Raw genomic sequence first — 16440 nt, 5'->3', positions numbered from 1 at the left:
TCCAAAATGACATGGCTACAAAATGCTAGTATCAATTTATTGTCCATAAACTGAATTAAACCAATAATTTGTAAAAGTTGATACTGATGTAATGAGTTCTCGCTAGTAATGAGTATGGGTCGTCTCCAAAAAGAACAATGCTTAAGGATTTAATGCTTTTAAATGGAAATTCAAAAGAGATGAGAGGAGATTTAAATAAAAAATAATAGGTAGTTAGGTGAGAAAATGAAAATCATAATTTAATCAAAACAAGTTGAATATTACTTGGAATAAAAAATAATATGATGTGAACAGAGAGGGTGAAAATGTGGGAAGCAAATGGACGTAGAATCTGACTCATGTTTTTTAGTTGACATGCTCTGATGGAGAGCATCAAGACGACTCCAACAAGTCATAAGCGGAGCCGTCATCGCCATCATCAGCATCACCACAGGTCCGAGTCCAGCCCGACCGGCACGCCAAAGCGTCCGTGAAGACGCCCGGGTTTATATACCCCGGGTAGAGCACGTCTGCAGGTCCATCGGTATGTTTTTTGTCGTTATGTCTTTGTTTTCATCCGTATCAGTTTCTTTGCGTCATCATTTTTGTCCGTCTCGTCATTTCATTGCCTATGTCAGTTATTTGTGTTGTAAAAGGGAGGGGGTTCCCTTATTGGACTCCCCTTCTTGGACCCTCTGTAAAGGGGCCCATCATGGCCTATATAAGGCAATGATGGCCCCACGTTCTAGTTTCAGATCTGGAAATTTTTGTTTTGCGGTTACTCGTCATTTTCAGGTCTCATCCAAGAAGAAGAAGGGAAGGGAGGAAGAAGAAGAGGAAGGATAAGGAGGAAGAGAAGCGAAAGAGCAGAAAAAGAAGGGAAAGAAGAAGAAACGGAGGGCAAAAGATTGTCGTTCGCCCCATTTTCCCCATTTCCTTTTGTTCTCCCCATCGCACCCTTCAATACTCGCCAGTGAACACTGTCGGGATCTGTGGCACTAGCGCACGAGGATACTAGTGCAATCTTGGATTGAAGGATCACGTGGACCCGGAGGTCTCTCTGCACGATATTTTTGGGGCCTCCCGCGCGATCGAACGGTTCCGACACCCTTCTACTGCGGCCAGACGATTCTGATCTGCCATCGTTTGCAAACGGACTCCTCGCTCCAGGCCTCACCAACGTGGGTCTTAAAATACAGTGTGATATTTTGTGGTCGCGTGTCTAAGCAACCCCCCGACGATCCCATTACCGTGGCCGTTCAATGTTGATCCGTTGTCGATTGTGAATAGTTCCTCGTACCTGGTCACGCCAACGCAGATCTCACGTGGAGCACACTGCACCACCGTCCACGACTTTGGGGTTGTTCGATCGGATTCACCGCCGCACTAAAGACCGTGTCTCACAAACGACGGCAATGATGTGGTGGAGGTCATTTCATGACGAACTTCTGCGTCACGAACAGATTCTTCTACCGGCATCAGGTCCATTGCTGTTTACGTATGTGCCGCATCGCGTTGCGCTCAGGCTTCACCTTTCGACAACCTCCAGGCATCCCGCGATGTTATTCTCGCTGCCAACTCCAGTCTAACCGACGCCTGTGCCTACTCTACCACGATAAGAGAGTTTCTGCTAGTATATGATCACTTGCGTCGCACGCGTCTTCGACGCTGCACCATATCCAGATGTTGATGCGTCCGTCCCCTGCTTGTGTCGCTGCTGTTGAAACATAGGTGCCGCCTGTGCTCTGAGTTGCTAGTGGCATCGCCTTTGCAATTGTACCTTCGAGTTGACAAGTCCAGCCACCTTGCTTCGATCACGCCGTCCTCTCGTAACGGTCGTGCCCATCGAGCCCGGCCACTTGTCCAAACTGCTTCGCCTTCTGGCTCTCTCTCTCTTCTTCACCCTACGCCCCCTTTCAAGTCGAGCCACGCCGTTATCCTCCGTCACACCTTCCACCGCTCCTTTGACTACCCCCAGTTCGTGCAACGATGAAGATATTGACAACGAACATCACCACCGACAAGGTACGTCATCTCCTTGCTCATCAGTTACATTACTTCTTTCAGTATATTTTCGGCTGCACTCCACCGCGCTCGGGTTAGTTTAGGTGAGAGAAAGGTATCGAGAAGACTACGTGTTGAGTGTCTTCACAAGTACGGGTCAAGCCTGTCCGTTACGTGTGAGCCCCTATGGAATCCTTCCATTCGGCGCCGTAGTCACCGTCGTCACTCCGACTAGGGTCAGAAGGTCACCGTCATTGTCAATGGCTACCGCCTCGGAGCTCAGAGCTCGGTGAATTCCCACTCGTCGGCCCTGCACGTACATTTCACCTATGACATTTCGCATCATGTAGTTACATTCACCTAGTGATTTTACCCATCGGGCGACGCCTTCGACGACGTCCGACATCATGCTCCATAAAGGTTCTTGCTCCCATTGATGTTGACAAAGTGTTTGTATGGATATCATCTGATGTGGGGTGAGACTGGTCATAATTCATCATAAGCTACTCATGGGAAATCAGATGGTGGACACACTTGCCAACTATGTTATACATTCTCACACTCAATATCTCTTCTCCACTTGGCAGGACTAATCTTGGGAAGCAAGGGAAGCCATCATGTTAAGTGACTGGTCATGCTGGATTTTCACACATGACGCATCCTCATCCCCGATAGCAAGTGGCATATAGCATGGGATGTTGACAATGACCATGAATGATGACCCACATTGGCAAAGTCTAGATCATAGAGCTTTTACAATGATATTTGAGGAAGGAATGATGGTGCCTCCTCTCCAACATGCACCAACAACTCCTAGAGACAAGAATCTATTTCTAGCAGTTTAGGCCTACCCCGTGACCTAACGAGGTATGATGATTGTATGTTTTTTTCATGTCACGGGTGTGGACTAATGGGATATTTATGCTCACTCCATGCCTAAAAGTCGAGCAAACATTAAACCTTAACATATATAAAACCCCCAGGGAGGCATCCAAGGCAGGCGGGATCACTATGTGTGAGCACACCCTAGGATTGGTCATACCTGACACGTGTTTTTGCCAAAAAAACCACATATTCAAGAAACAAAAGCTTTAAAATATTGAATAAGATCAAAATTAACTTTTTGATCAAGGCGAGAATGCACACTCTTGACCTTTGAAGATAGATGTCTATGAAGATGTTTGATTCTCTCTTTGAAGTAATTGATCGATTAGTGAGATCTTAAAGCAGCTTTTTGACAATGCTTGACTCTTCCATAAGGAGAAAGATATATGTATTTTTATATATATTTATATATATATACATAGAGAGAGAGAGAGAGGGAGAGAGAGAGAAATAGATTGGCACTGCCCATTCCCATTTTTCAAAAATTAGTTATTACTTTGATGTGATCATCTCATGGGTATTTTCCTGTCATCAAAGAAGTCGTGGGCCTTTATGAAACCGTCAAGATAAAGTGTTGCCATAGTATAAAATTTGTGAAATAAATATCTTCAAAAAGTAATCAATCTAACTCATATCAAATCATTCAAGGAAGTATGAACAAATCTCATGGGACACTAAATCCAAGAATAAAATCCAAATTAATTACTGCAATACAGTTAATGAAAATTTAAAACTGATATTTATCAAATTGAATCTTAATAAATTAGACATCATTGTTTAAAACACCAAAATGACCTATGGTCTAATTTTGATGTTGCTTCTTTGCTTTTAGATGTCTGAAATTATGTCCAATCAAAATGTATCTTGATAAATAAAACTACTTTGAATGGGATTTTATTGAATGATGGAGAATTACTGAGAGTCAACTTTATTATCTTCATAAGAGAGACAGAGAAAAATGGAAATCTAATTCTGCAAAAACCAAAGAGGCAGAAAGACAGCCATCCCTTTTTCACTTTTTGAAAATAGGGGATTACATGGTCACAAACGATAGATGTTTAGACCCTTCATAAATGGATTGCTCATGGATTTTTGGTAACTTAATATATTTATAACATAAAATTAAAGCATTTACATATTATTTAAGTTTGATAATAAATAGCATTAAAATAAAATATTAGTCAACAATTAAATAAACTTATAGCTGTCTATTGCATGTAAAAGCAATAATTTATTTAATCATTGTAAGCTTATGTCATAAAAACACACATTCAAAAACTAATAAATTCATCTCATGAGGGTACAGACGATTATACTATCAGGTAATAAAATCATATTGAAACCAATTCATCTCATGAGAAGTATGAATTAAAACAATATAAAATTTAAACTAAGTGACTCTATTTAATAAAATTTTCAATTTCTCCTTTTTGAATTGGATTTTAATCACTTCAAAATAATTATAAAAACATAGAGATGACCTTTTTCTAGAAATTAAAATACACTCATCTTCATCATGAGATCACTAAAGTTTTTCTTACATCTTCAGTTTCCACATTCATTGTTTTTTCAGTAACAATTGTGAGACTCTAACATATTTTGACATATTTCCTATGTTTTTTTACCAAATCATTAGGATGACTATAAGGAGTCATACATAACTATTATTATTTATTCAACTTAGCGTTATCATTAACTAAATTTCTCCTGAATTCTGTAATCTTCTTAAAATATATATATTTTTAATCTTGAAATCCTAAATTTTTTTATTTTGAAAATTTTAGAGTAATCATTTATAGTTTACTGATAATTTAGAGCTCTTTGAGGTCAATTTTGGAAAGTCATTGTATTAATAATGTATTAGTTACATTAAAGTTCATAAAATTGAGGGATAAAATATCCGAGAAGAAAAATGAAGTAAAGTTTACCCTAGATAATTATTAAGTGTACTTTTTTCTATACATAATGGAGATAAATAATTTAAACATGTTTATTAAGTCTCTACATGTTTTATCTACACATAAGGAAATAAATTTATTCAATATGTTGATAGTATTAATAAAATAAAAAATTATTGAGTTATATTATTCACCCCTGTTTGAAAAATGATATGTTATACGTTCTATTGGTTTCAACGAGGGAAGATAATGTATTTTTTATAATCAAGTCAGGTATTTTGGTTCTCTAACTTTAAATTCAATTTGATATTTATATTTAGATTCATTTAGACTGCATTAAATATAAATTAGTGGATTAAAATAAGATTTTTATTTCATTTTAACTCATTTTTTATCTTCCTTTTTCACTAATTTCTTTAATAGTCTATTTATTTGTCCTCTTGAATCTCAAATAATAAATAAATAATTTCATCTATTCAAATCTTTAATATATATTAGGGGTTTCAGACATAGAAATAAATGTTTGCAGGCTAAAGATATTTTCAAGAACATTCCATAATATCAAATACAATACACCATTGGATGATCTGAAATTCTCGCTGAAAAATTATTTTATGCTCTGATATTATTCCTTCATCTGCCTTCAATCTTAGATCAATGCATCATGAAACAAAACTATGGGAAATCATTTATTAAAGAATAAATTTCCAATCCACATGGAGTAAAGTTAATTTATAGTATTGAATAACTAAATATATTTGGAGACATTCACATGTTCATTATGATCATGGTTTAAAATTAATTATCATAATTTTTCATGAGAGGTTGGTGATCTGATGACAACTTTAGTATAATTATTAGGAAGCACGCAAATAATAGTGATGCTTGATAAAAATAATGTTTAAATGACGGTTAAATTAAAATTATAATCCACTATATAGTGATAAATCCTTCAACATATATTTAGGAGGAATCTAATATTAAAGATGTAAGCCAATCTATTCTTATTGAAATATGTAGAATTGGAAAAATAACTAAAAATTTGAATGTTTATAGATTTTTTATAAACATGAACAAGGGTTTCATAAATATACTAATCAAGGGTATTATTTTTATCTGTAATTTATTTAGTTTAAGGTCAATCAGGCCTGCCACGTGGCCACATATAAACATAATAAGCATTGAAAAGTAGGCTGTTTCACAACGTCCCATATCAGAAGCCATGTTCTCCAATCATATCTGCAACAATGCCATCTTCTCACCAGGAAAATTGGGGAACTCAACACTAGTCTACAAAGACCAATATTTGATAATGAAAAAATTAACATAATTGAGTGTTTATGTGCAATAAAGAAAATTAAGATAAAAAATGACATAGTTTAGATAAATTTTGAGCATGATTATTTCATTTTACTTTTCCTAAAATAAAGGGAAATTAGAAGGTTTAAGACATCTATGGAAAAAATCACAGGTTTTCTATACTCTAAAAGTCATATAATGAGTAGGACTGTAACCTTGAATCATATAAGACAAAGGCTCAGATACAGATGAGGCATTATTTTTTGTATGCGTAAATTTCATAACATCTTATTATTATATAGATGAACCTAATCTTAAAAATGAAACTTAAAAGAAAGATCAACTGTCCCAATCACAAGAATACCAGCTACATTATCCATCAGCCAAAGAGAAATCCTTCTATTAGTATTGTTCACTTATCCTTCGTTTCCTGTAATTATTCTGAACATCCATTGAGTTATCATCAATGCGTTGTTTTCACCCTGATCTAATGTGTAATGGATATGATCAGTCAATCAATCAATGAACACCATATGGTCAAAGGATATGAACATTCTAATGTTCATACATTTATGCCTCCATGGAAGCCCAGATCATTAACTTTTATGTACATTTTTGTAGGATTTCACGTTGAATTGTCACCTGTTGAGAAGCCCCAAAACTCTAGTCAGATGCTTATTGCCCATCCACATCTATTTGCTTATTTCCAATCAATCATTAGTTTCTATATCTAATTTTGAAATCAGGCATCAAACCATGAGGTGTTTTCAAGTTATTATCGATAAGAATATTACTATCAAATTATGGAGCAAAATTTTACACCAGATCCAATTTTTGTTGAGATAACAATACACTAAATTAATAATTCTTATATTTTTACACACAATAAGTGAATTAAACAAACTGAAATTGATTAACACTTGATGACATATCAGAATCATCAACCTTCTTTGTGTGAACACAAAAATAATTGGCATATACTTTTAACAAGAGGTGCCCTTATTCACATACTCTCTTTTATGTACACAGTTTTTTTCTGAATTATTTCTACCTATGGATTAATTTACTTTGATGGAATGGAATTATTTACTTCTTCCTAAATTTTGATATATTGATTTTTATATGTAGATGCACCATTTCTTTTATACTCAAATATTATAAAGATAATAATAATATTAGTACGAGAGATAGAGGAGAGGGATCTAGAGATAGATAACAATATGAAGTGATAGGGACAGAATAATAAGGTTGACATAGATATAGATTTCTTTAATAGGATATTTTAACACAATTTCTGGGACTTAATTTGCGAGAATGGATCTTTGGAGTATGGTAAGTTGTCCAGAAGGATTTAAGAGGCATGGATATGGTGGAGTTGATGTGATGAAGATGGCGATGGCTGATCTAACCTAATACTGATGATGAAGATGCAGTAATATATTGCAAGGAGAATCACCCATGGTCCTTACGTTCTGCCAGGGCCATAATAATTTTCTAATGAAGATATGCTTCTCCAATTCTCTGTTGATCCTCCTTAATCGCCCATGACACCTAGAACAGAATTGATCAATATCTTAAGTCAGTATCTTTCAAAATGCATACAAATTCAGTGATGCCCTTGAATTTTTCATTCACCTTGTGAGCCTAAAAACATGAGTATGAAGCATTTAAAATATCAAGTTCACCTTTAAGTATGAATATGTCCATGTAATTATAGAGCCTATTTCATTGAGTAAAATACATAATGTGTAGATGTGGCTCCAGTTAATGTGTTTCATCATCACACATCTAATAGTTTTTCATTCTTTCTTTTTATCTTATTTCGTGTGGCGACACGTTACACTATTAGAGTGGTGAATTGAGAATGACGTGGAAAACCACACCAATTTCTGAAAATAGTTTTTTGAAAAGGTTAAGGATGTAACTAAAGAGGAAAACCAATGTAACTAAATAAATTACATATGTATTTTGTTTTAGATAAGGTCTAATAATTTTATGTGATTTTTAGGAATTTTTGGGGACCTTTTAGGGAAAGAAGTAAAATTTAAGGTTAAAGAGAACTTTTAACCACCCTTCATATGGCACAATTCACAAGCAGAGGCGCTAGGCCGGGCAACAGAATTGGGCACCAATAAGTGGGGAAAAAATTCTCTAACTTTATTTACAAGAGGAATACTTTAGTGCTGTTTGATGTGTAGGAAAACTTGAAGTCTAATCAATGGATGTTTACCTAGAAAAAATGGTGAGAAAATTCAAATCAAACATTCAGGAGATCACACAAACTTTGTTGTTTTTCCCCCAAGGGCCAAGTGATGATCTTTCTCCAAGAATCTTGATCACTCTTGAACTCTTTCTCCCACACTCTTTGTACAAAAATAATGGATCAAATAAATTTGATGCATTAGGCCTCCAACAACAAGTTGGAAGAAGAAATCTAAGATAAGATACAAAGAGAGGGGAGAAGAGATTAAATAATTTGATTTAATTCCAAGGGCTTGGAGGGTAGGATTACCTAATTTCCAGCCTGGATCCACATTCCCTCCTTCCCAGATTTGAAAACAAACCTTTGAAATTCAAATTGTGGGTTATTTCCACAATTCTTTGACTTTTGTTGACTCGGCTCTTAAGGAGGTTTAATGGGCTTCCAGAGTGGGCTTCTTGTATATTGGGCCTCTTATTATTATCTAGGAGATGGCATTAGTTTCTCCTTTCTTCTCATTTGTATCCCAAATTCATCATTTTATTTACATAAGTCATGTTTTTCAAATAAAACTCAAAGAATATGGTAGAAACTCCAAATAAAACTCCAAGTGGGGTTAGTCTAAAAAATTAATAAAATATTTTTAAAATAGAGCTTAGTAAAATAAATCATAAAACTATCATTTTATCCTTAAATGTTGAATAATTTAAGTGCAAGTCTAAAAATAAGTGGTAAAAATGAAGTATGCTAATATGATTAATCTAGTTTGACGGTATCAATCCACCAACATTTTATCTGGAACAAAATTATTGTGGGTGGCTTCCTTGGGGCATGCTATACATTTCACATAAATCAGAAACTTTGATAGAGGAGAAGATTCTCCTTTTTATTTATAAATTCTTAATATAAAATATCAGTTTATAAACAGATTTCTTCTTAACCTTCTATATCATGTCTTCCATTCTCCTTTCCTAACTCTCCATGTATCTTCTTTATGCTCTTGTTAGTTCCTTAAGTGCATTTCAGGTCTCAACGATAGCCCTTTGCCATGGCACTGTATATCTCTGTATGCATTCCTTATATCTATTCATTTTCCCCACACCCAGATGATGTTTCTGTTTTTTTATCTCTCCTCTCTTTTTAATTCCTAATTCCCCATACATTTTTATCTGTATATTTATTTCTCTTATCGAGGTGCATCATGTTTCTTTCTTCTCTCCTTTTTCCACTTTCTCTCTACGCTTGTCTGCCAACACCACACTATTGATTTTTTTCTATATTCTTATCTTCTCTTCTTTGTAATTCTATGCTAGATATCTACGTATTGGCTAGTACGTCTGTCTAGCTCTTTTTCCATAGCCTTCTGTTTATAGTTCTCTCCCTACATACTATTGGTGTGTTTATTTATTTCGCTATTCTCTCTTAATACCTCTCTACCTATAAACTATTTTTCTATCTATTACCTATCCTTTGACAAACTATTTATTTGTCTGTCCATCACACCCTCTATCCCTTTCTATGCATATGTTTGCCTATATATATTCATCTCTCTACCTATAAACTATTTTTCTATCTATTACCTATCCTTTGACAAACTATTTATTTGTCTGTCCATCACAGCCTGTATCGCTTTCTATGCATATGTTTGCCTATATATATTCATCTCTCCATCTAGACTAACTTCATTACTATATATCTCCATCTGTCTCCCCTCCTTTCGTGCTCTTTAACTTATATCTCTTTCTCTATGATTCAACCTGTGAATATCTAACACATATCCTCTGGACAATGCATTCATTGAATCTTTACATCTAGAGCACTGTGATTCACTGACCAACCCATCTATGCAGCTATTTCTTTACCTCTCTCTCAAGCATAAAAATGTGACATTAGAGAGAGAAAACAAGGAAACTACCCCTCCAAGACCTTCAATTCAAGAGAGAGGGAAACCTGCAGTGTCCATAGCTTATTTCTCATGTAAGATATGGGCAAATTTTTTGTGAAAATGATATTTCTTCCATAATTTAGAGAGAGAGATGAAGAGAGAGATGATATATGGAGAGAAAGAGATAGAGAGAGAGATTAAAATGGCCAGAGGTCACCCCAGAGGGACTTGCGTGCTTGGCGGTGGAGCACTGGGTTCTTGCTTCGGGTAACGACTACGCGCTCGAACCTGCCGTCAATTTTTCCAGGCTCACTCGTGCGGCACACGTGCATCGCCACGTGGCGCCCTCTCCGTACCGGTGGAAACACTATCCGCCCCCACCCGCCGCCAAGCCCCGGCGCCTCGCCGTCGTCCTCCGCTTCCTCGTCATCGGCGCTGCCATCCCCCTCTGCATCCGAGAGACGCATCAATGCCCCCACATGATGATGATGATGATCATCATCAACAGCAGTAGCAGCACCATCATCATCATCATCTGCACATGAACAAGAATCTTGAACATAGATATAGATGAATAATAATGAAAACAGTGTGATTACCATAATCAACTATCAAATCATCATCAAGCGCCGCAAGATCTACGCCATCCAACGGCCACGATTCCCTGCAGAAATAAATTTCATTTTTATAATGTTACGCTCAAAATAGTCAACCAAGTTGACATTTCCGAGTTTCCACCTCGGCCTTCTCCCCCGTCGAAATGCCACGTAGGCGAATTTCTCGTCCTCGAATCCCCGCAAAGCCCCGCCGCCCTTAGAGCGCTGTGCCAGACGTAGATGGTTGACTTTAAAAAAAATTCAACCCAAAATGTTGACTTTTTAGATGGTTGACTTTTCAGGGTGAAGGCCCACACCTTGAACGTTCGCTGGGTGGACGTCCTCTCCAGCCGCTGAACAAAATGACAGTATTTCGTTGACTTTTCCAGCGGGCAAGCTCCATCGTGGGGACACTAGTAAAAAAACAGAAAAAAAAAGTCAAACATATTTTTTTGCATAATTAAAAGGTAATAAATAATTAATTTGTTTTGCAGTGAGACCAAACCGGCGCAACGACGAAGGCTCCGTCTGTCGAAGAATCTGGGTCAATGGCTCGCTCGGCCTTCAGAGATTTCTGAAAGTCAACGACCCAGTAAATATATAGAAATTGGGACGAAAAGGCGTAATCACTATTAAAATTCAATACAGATTTTTTGAAGTTGGTTTGAATTATGGAAATTACTGGAGGACGAAGAAATGATACATCGGCTGCTGAGGCAATATCATGATCTTTATTATTATTTGCATCAAAAAATCAGAATTCTTGTGTTGTTTCCATGTACCGAAATCAATGGACGGCAATATACTGATTTTCTCACCCACTTGGATATCCACGGTGAATGAGCCGGTCGTGATGCGAATTGAGAAGAAAGTCATGGCAATTATTCTTATTTGCATAAAAAATAATAACTTCTTACTTAGTTTTATCAAAAGAAATCAATGGAAGACGAAGAACTGATTCACCTGCTTGTACATTCACAGCAAACGAGCCCAGTAAATATACATATATTGATTGCAGCTAGATACGAATTGAGGAGAAAATTGTGATCTTTATTCTTGATTGCATAAAAAAAAATCTTTTTAAGTTTATCCGCTTTTAAGGAAATCAATGGAAGATGAAGAACTGATATTCTTACCCGCTTGGACATCCACAAAATGTGAGAACGCATCTGGCAGATGGTTTTTGATCCCTGGGGAGTTCCGGGCTCGACAATAATCTAAGTTCAAAATCGTGGAAACCGATGATATTTCATGGAAGATCACACGAATATATTGAATATTCAAAGAAAGGTATTAATAAAAAACAAGAATAGTCATGATATTTGAAAATTAGAAGCAGCATACCAATACATCTTTGGTGAGGCTCCAGAGCTGACGAACAACGGTGACTCGATCCCTCAAAGATGGAATCTCCCCAAGAACATAGGACTGTGAACGGATCATTGAAACCAAAAAATCAAGAGTTTGTGATCCTGAGATAGATATTAGTTTCAAGAGAATTTTCAACACGCAACATCTGATTTGGGACAACTTTTTAAAGAGGGAATATTATTATAAATGCTTTAGTCTGATACCACACCTCAGAAATCATAGCCGTCTTAGAATGACAAAAACTTAAATACCCTCTGGGCAGTCCAAGCAGCTACTTTTGAGGGACTTACAGCAATGACAAGATCGTGGCCTCTCTCGTTTTTGTCAATATCACGACTCAGTGCTTGAAGGTTATCATAACTTCGAATTAGAGGCAAATTCTTCGAATCTGAAGAAGTAAAAAATTACTGGGATTGATCGTGCTTTATATTCGACAAGCTACAGGTGATATGATAAATCATAAAGAACAAACAGATGAAAAGGCGGATTGATGAGAACAATGAACAGAAAATGTCATGAGAAAATTGGTTAAAATTTTGAAAGATAATAATCTTTCAAAATTGTAAGATATTCATAAATAAAAATAATCTAAAAGGAAAGTATGTTTCCACGGATAAAACTAAACGGGATAACACAAAAAGGAGATCATGAAAGATGACAGATGGCGAATGTATCTCTATCTCTAGTTCTCTCTCTCTCCCCCTCTCTCTATGTCTACACTCTCTGTACTTCCATCCATTTCTCTCCAAATAATTAATAAACGATTATATTTTTTCAAAAAGAATTAGTCATCTCATCCAATCATCAGTCACCGGCACTGAACTTAGAATAGAGAATGGAAGGAAATGGATGGGTTTGGACAGAACAAAATGGACCGTCGACAGATGAATGTCAATCTCTAATTCTATCTTTTTAAATAGTAATTAAGTAGTAATTTAACTATCTCAATCTCTAATTCTATCTTTTTACATGCCCATTGATATATCTACAAAAAATGATAATTTCGTTTTGACCATATTGCCTTGTGTTCTGTTCGATCATCTGTTGAAACGAATGAAGCCTGTGGTGTATAATGGATCTAAACCTATTCCGCCTTCTTTTGTCCCATCCCAGATCTTGTCAACAGTACGTCCACCAAACCTAGATGATGGCATCATATGTCAAAAAAACAACCCTTCTAACGAGTAATTGAAGTAAACAGGTTATGTCTTGTTTCATCCTGTCCCAGATTATTATCGGTCATCAATCTGCAAAGCATTGAGTGGTAGCATCATAAGATGATACAAATGACACCAGTGACGAATAACGAAACTAAACACATTTGTCTCATCCCATCTTCATCAGTCATTCGTCCGCAAATCCTAAATGGTAGCATCATATCAATGCGGAATTCAACATTTTATGACAAAACGCGCCCAGTGGATACATTTCTTTGATAAATTTTGCCACATTTTTCGCGAGTTGACCAAATCCCTATGAACTTTGGAAAGAGATTGTCTCAAGAGAGTCCCAAGATCTTCTGTCAAATGTTAATACTTCTGTTTGGTCGCTCACAAATAATGTTTCAACAAAGAAATCCAGCAGCGATGGTGTGGGTGCTTCTGAACATTTCCAATCCCAATTTGTTAATATTCAAATGAAGAATTTTTTCTAGAAAATATGAGAAATGAAACTAACTCCTGGCATAGATTATAAGAAACTAACTTCTCCCAATGATTACTTTGATAATTTAAAGAGCTTTATAAGAAACTGAAAAAGTGATCAAGCTGAGACCAGAAATAAAAGGGACTAACTCTGTAAAAGACTCTGGCAAGCCCGCTGCATTGACTTGGAAGGTTCTACCAAATTGACGTGATCTATCGAACGAGGCCAGACATCTCTAATCGCCCTGCATCGACGAAGAACATGTCGTTAGGCTTCTGGAAATTGATCTTGAAACCCAACAAAAAAAAATACAAAATGGCAACAAAAAGAGCCAAAATGAAAGAAAACGACACCAAAAAGCAGTCCCAGGCCCCGCCCCAAAGTCCAGAACCTTGCTGGGGCAGAAATCTGGTAATCTGCGCCGAACCTGCAGAGAACATGAAATATTTGAATGCAGATATTCAGTAAGAGTTTAAAATTAGAAGATAAATAAATCATTGCTTGTTTTCAAAACTGTTACTAAATATTAAGAATAAATGACATGAAAGTAACGGAAAATAACATAAAATTACTAAGGTGACAGAATCAGCACATTAATAAACTAATAAAAAATGAAAAAATAAAACACCAAAATATGCAGCTAAAAGTTGGAAACAGATTGACAAGACCATCGATTAAGAAAATCAAAATCTCATCAAAAATAGAAATAACAAACAATGAAGAAAATCAAACATTCAAAACATAAAAAAACACAGATAAAATAATAAACTAAATAATCAAAAAATGAAGAAACGAAACTACAAGGTCAGGGATAAAAACAATGGTTATCAACGACCTCACGGAGTATACGGCGGCAAGCAGAGAAGACAGCCGGCATGCGGGAGGCAACATAAGCCGCGGTCTCATCCTCCCGGTAACTGAGACCAATGTCGCCATAAGATGACCTAATCTTCCATCGCCTAGACTGTATATCCACCTCCTTCAACGGATCATCGATCAGCTCCCGCGAAGCTTGTTCCGCGATCGCCAAATTCGCTCTCTTGACGTTGCACAGCGACTCCGAAAGCATCAAAACGTTGCGGTGCATCCGCGTGGACTCCTTCTCTGCGAAATCTGCCGTTAGATTCACGACAAAGCAGAGAGAAGAAGGAAAAGAGATGAACCTCGGAGGAAGCGCTTGATTGATCGGCGAAGTCGAAGAGGAACAATGGAGATGGCATCGGATTGCCTGGCCGCGGCGAGCGCCTTCTTCACTGTCTCCTGCCCCAAAGCTTGCGCCATGGCGCGATCTTCTTCCCAAACTGCAACTCTTGGAGTATTTATACTTGTTCTTGGGAAGAAGAAGAAGAAGAAGAAGAAGAGTTCTTTATTGGGCCTGTGAATCATGGGCCTGTCTATTAACTCTGTCCATGGGTTTAAAATGGGAATTTACTCCCCTTCTCAATTTTTGGATTTCTTCTCGACACCGGGTTGGTTATTATACCGGATATGTGGATATCGAATGATGATATCAGATATCGGTTGTTATAGTATAGATATATATATATGATACCGTTATAGTTACGGATCATCCAGGACGTGGACGATGGACGGGATGGGACAAAGATCGTCCCGTCCGATGTCTGGAATCAGTGCAGGGAAGCGGACGGGACGGTTTTTTCGTTCGAGATCTCTTGACTGGACGGTTCTTTCGTCCGAGTGGATGAAAACCGTCCCGTCCATTCGTCTTGAGATGAATTTCTGTCATGTTTTCGTCCAACCTCGCGGACGGGACGATTTTTTCGTCCTGGGACGAAAAAACCGTCCCGTCCGTATCGGCATGCATCCTCGTCTCAGGGGTTTGTTCTGAAATCGTCATGTGTCATCGTCTCGGGGATTTATCCTGATATTGGCATCCGCCCTCGTCTCAGGGGTTTGATGACGATATCAGATATTGGTTTCCACAGTATCAACATCTGATACAGTTATTTTTACTAATATTGACATTTGTCCTCGTATCAGGGATTTGTCCTGATATTGATGTCCGTCCTCGTCTCTAGGCTTCAATAACGATATCAGATAAATGTTCCTCCAGTACCAATATCTGATATCATTATTTGTACCCATATGGGCATGCATCCTTGTCTCGGGGGTTTGTTTTGATATTGACATATGTCCTCGTCTTAGGGGTTCCATGACGATATCGGATGTCGGTTGCTCCAATACCAATATCTGATATTGTTTTTATACTGATATTGGTGTGCATCCTCGTTTTAGGGGTTTGTGTTGATATTGGCATCTGTCCTCGTATCAGGGGTTCAATGATGATATCAGAGACTGGTTGCACCAGTACCAATATATAATACCCATATTTGTTCCAATATTAGTATGCGACCTCATTTTCAGGGGTTTGTCCTGATGATGTCCCTCGTCCTCGTCTCAGGGCGTTGATCGCCATAGCAGATATTTGTTGCTCCATTACCAATATCTGATACTGTTATTTTTACCGATATCGAGATGCATCCTCGTTTCATGGGCTTGTCCTGATATCAGCATATGTCCTCATTTCAAGGGTGTGTCTTTGTCTGATTACTATATCAGATAATGGTTGCTACAGTTCTGATATCTGATACTATTATTTATATTGATATTGGCATGTGTCCTCGTCTTGGGGGTTTATCTTGATATTGACATTTGTTA

General features: G+C 37.1%; 1 protein-coding gene across 2 annotated transcripts; it reads right to left on the bottom strand.

The window, feature by feature from the left end:
* Window positions 1-10154: 10154 nt before the first annotated feature.
* On the bottom strand, window positions 10155-15092 carry LOC144716569 (copper ion binding / methyltransferase). Of its 2 annotated transcripts, none has more exons than XM_078591724.1 (12): window positions 14925-15092; window positions 14597-14865; window positions 14115-14188; window positions 13911-14005; window positions 12408-12505; window positions 12091-12174; window positions 11883-11963; window positions 11252-11320; window positions 11064-11159; window positions 10889-10971; window positions 10750-10814; window positions 10155-10703 (listed from the first exon to the last, which is right to left on the bottom strand). In XM_078591724.1, the coding sequence occupies exons 1-12, from the start codon at window positions 15040-15042 to the stop codon at window positions 10348-10350; spliced, it is 1488 nt and encodes a 495-aa protein (XP_078447850.1). In that variant the 5' UTR covers window positions 15043-15092; the 3' UTR covers window positions 10155-10347. The 2 variants fall into 2 exon arrangements, with proteins under 2 accessions (XP_078447850.1, XP_078447851.1); XM_078591725.1 differs by having other exon boundaries at window positions 10155-10685; window positions 14925-15089.
* Between the last annotated feature and the right edge of the window lie 1348 nt (window positions 15093-16440).

Source organism: Wolffia australiana, chromosome 2, assembly GCF_029677425.1.
Source record: "Wolffia australiana isolate 7733 chromosome 2, ASM2967742v1".
NCBI lineage: Eukaryota > Viridiplantae > Streptophyta > Magnoliopsida > Alismatales > Araceae > Wolffia > Wolffia australiana.
Note: the sequence above shows the minus strand (reverse complement) of the source record. Positions and strands in the feature narration are given on the sequence as shown.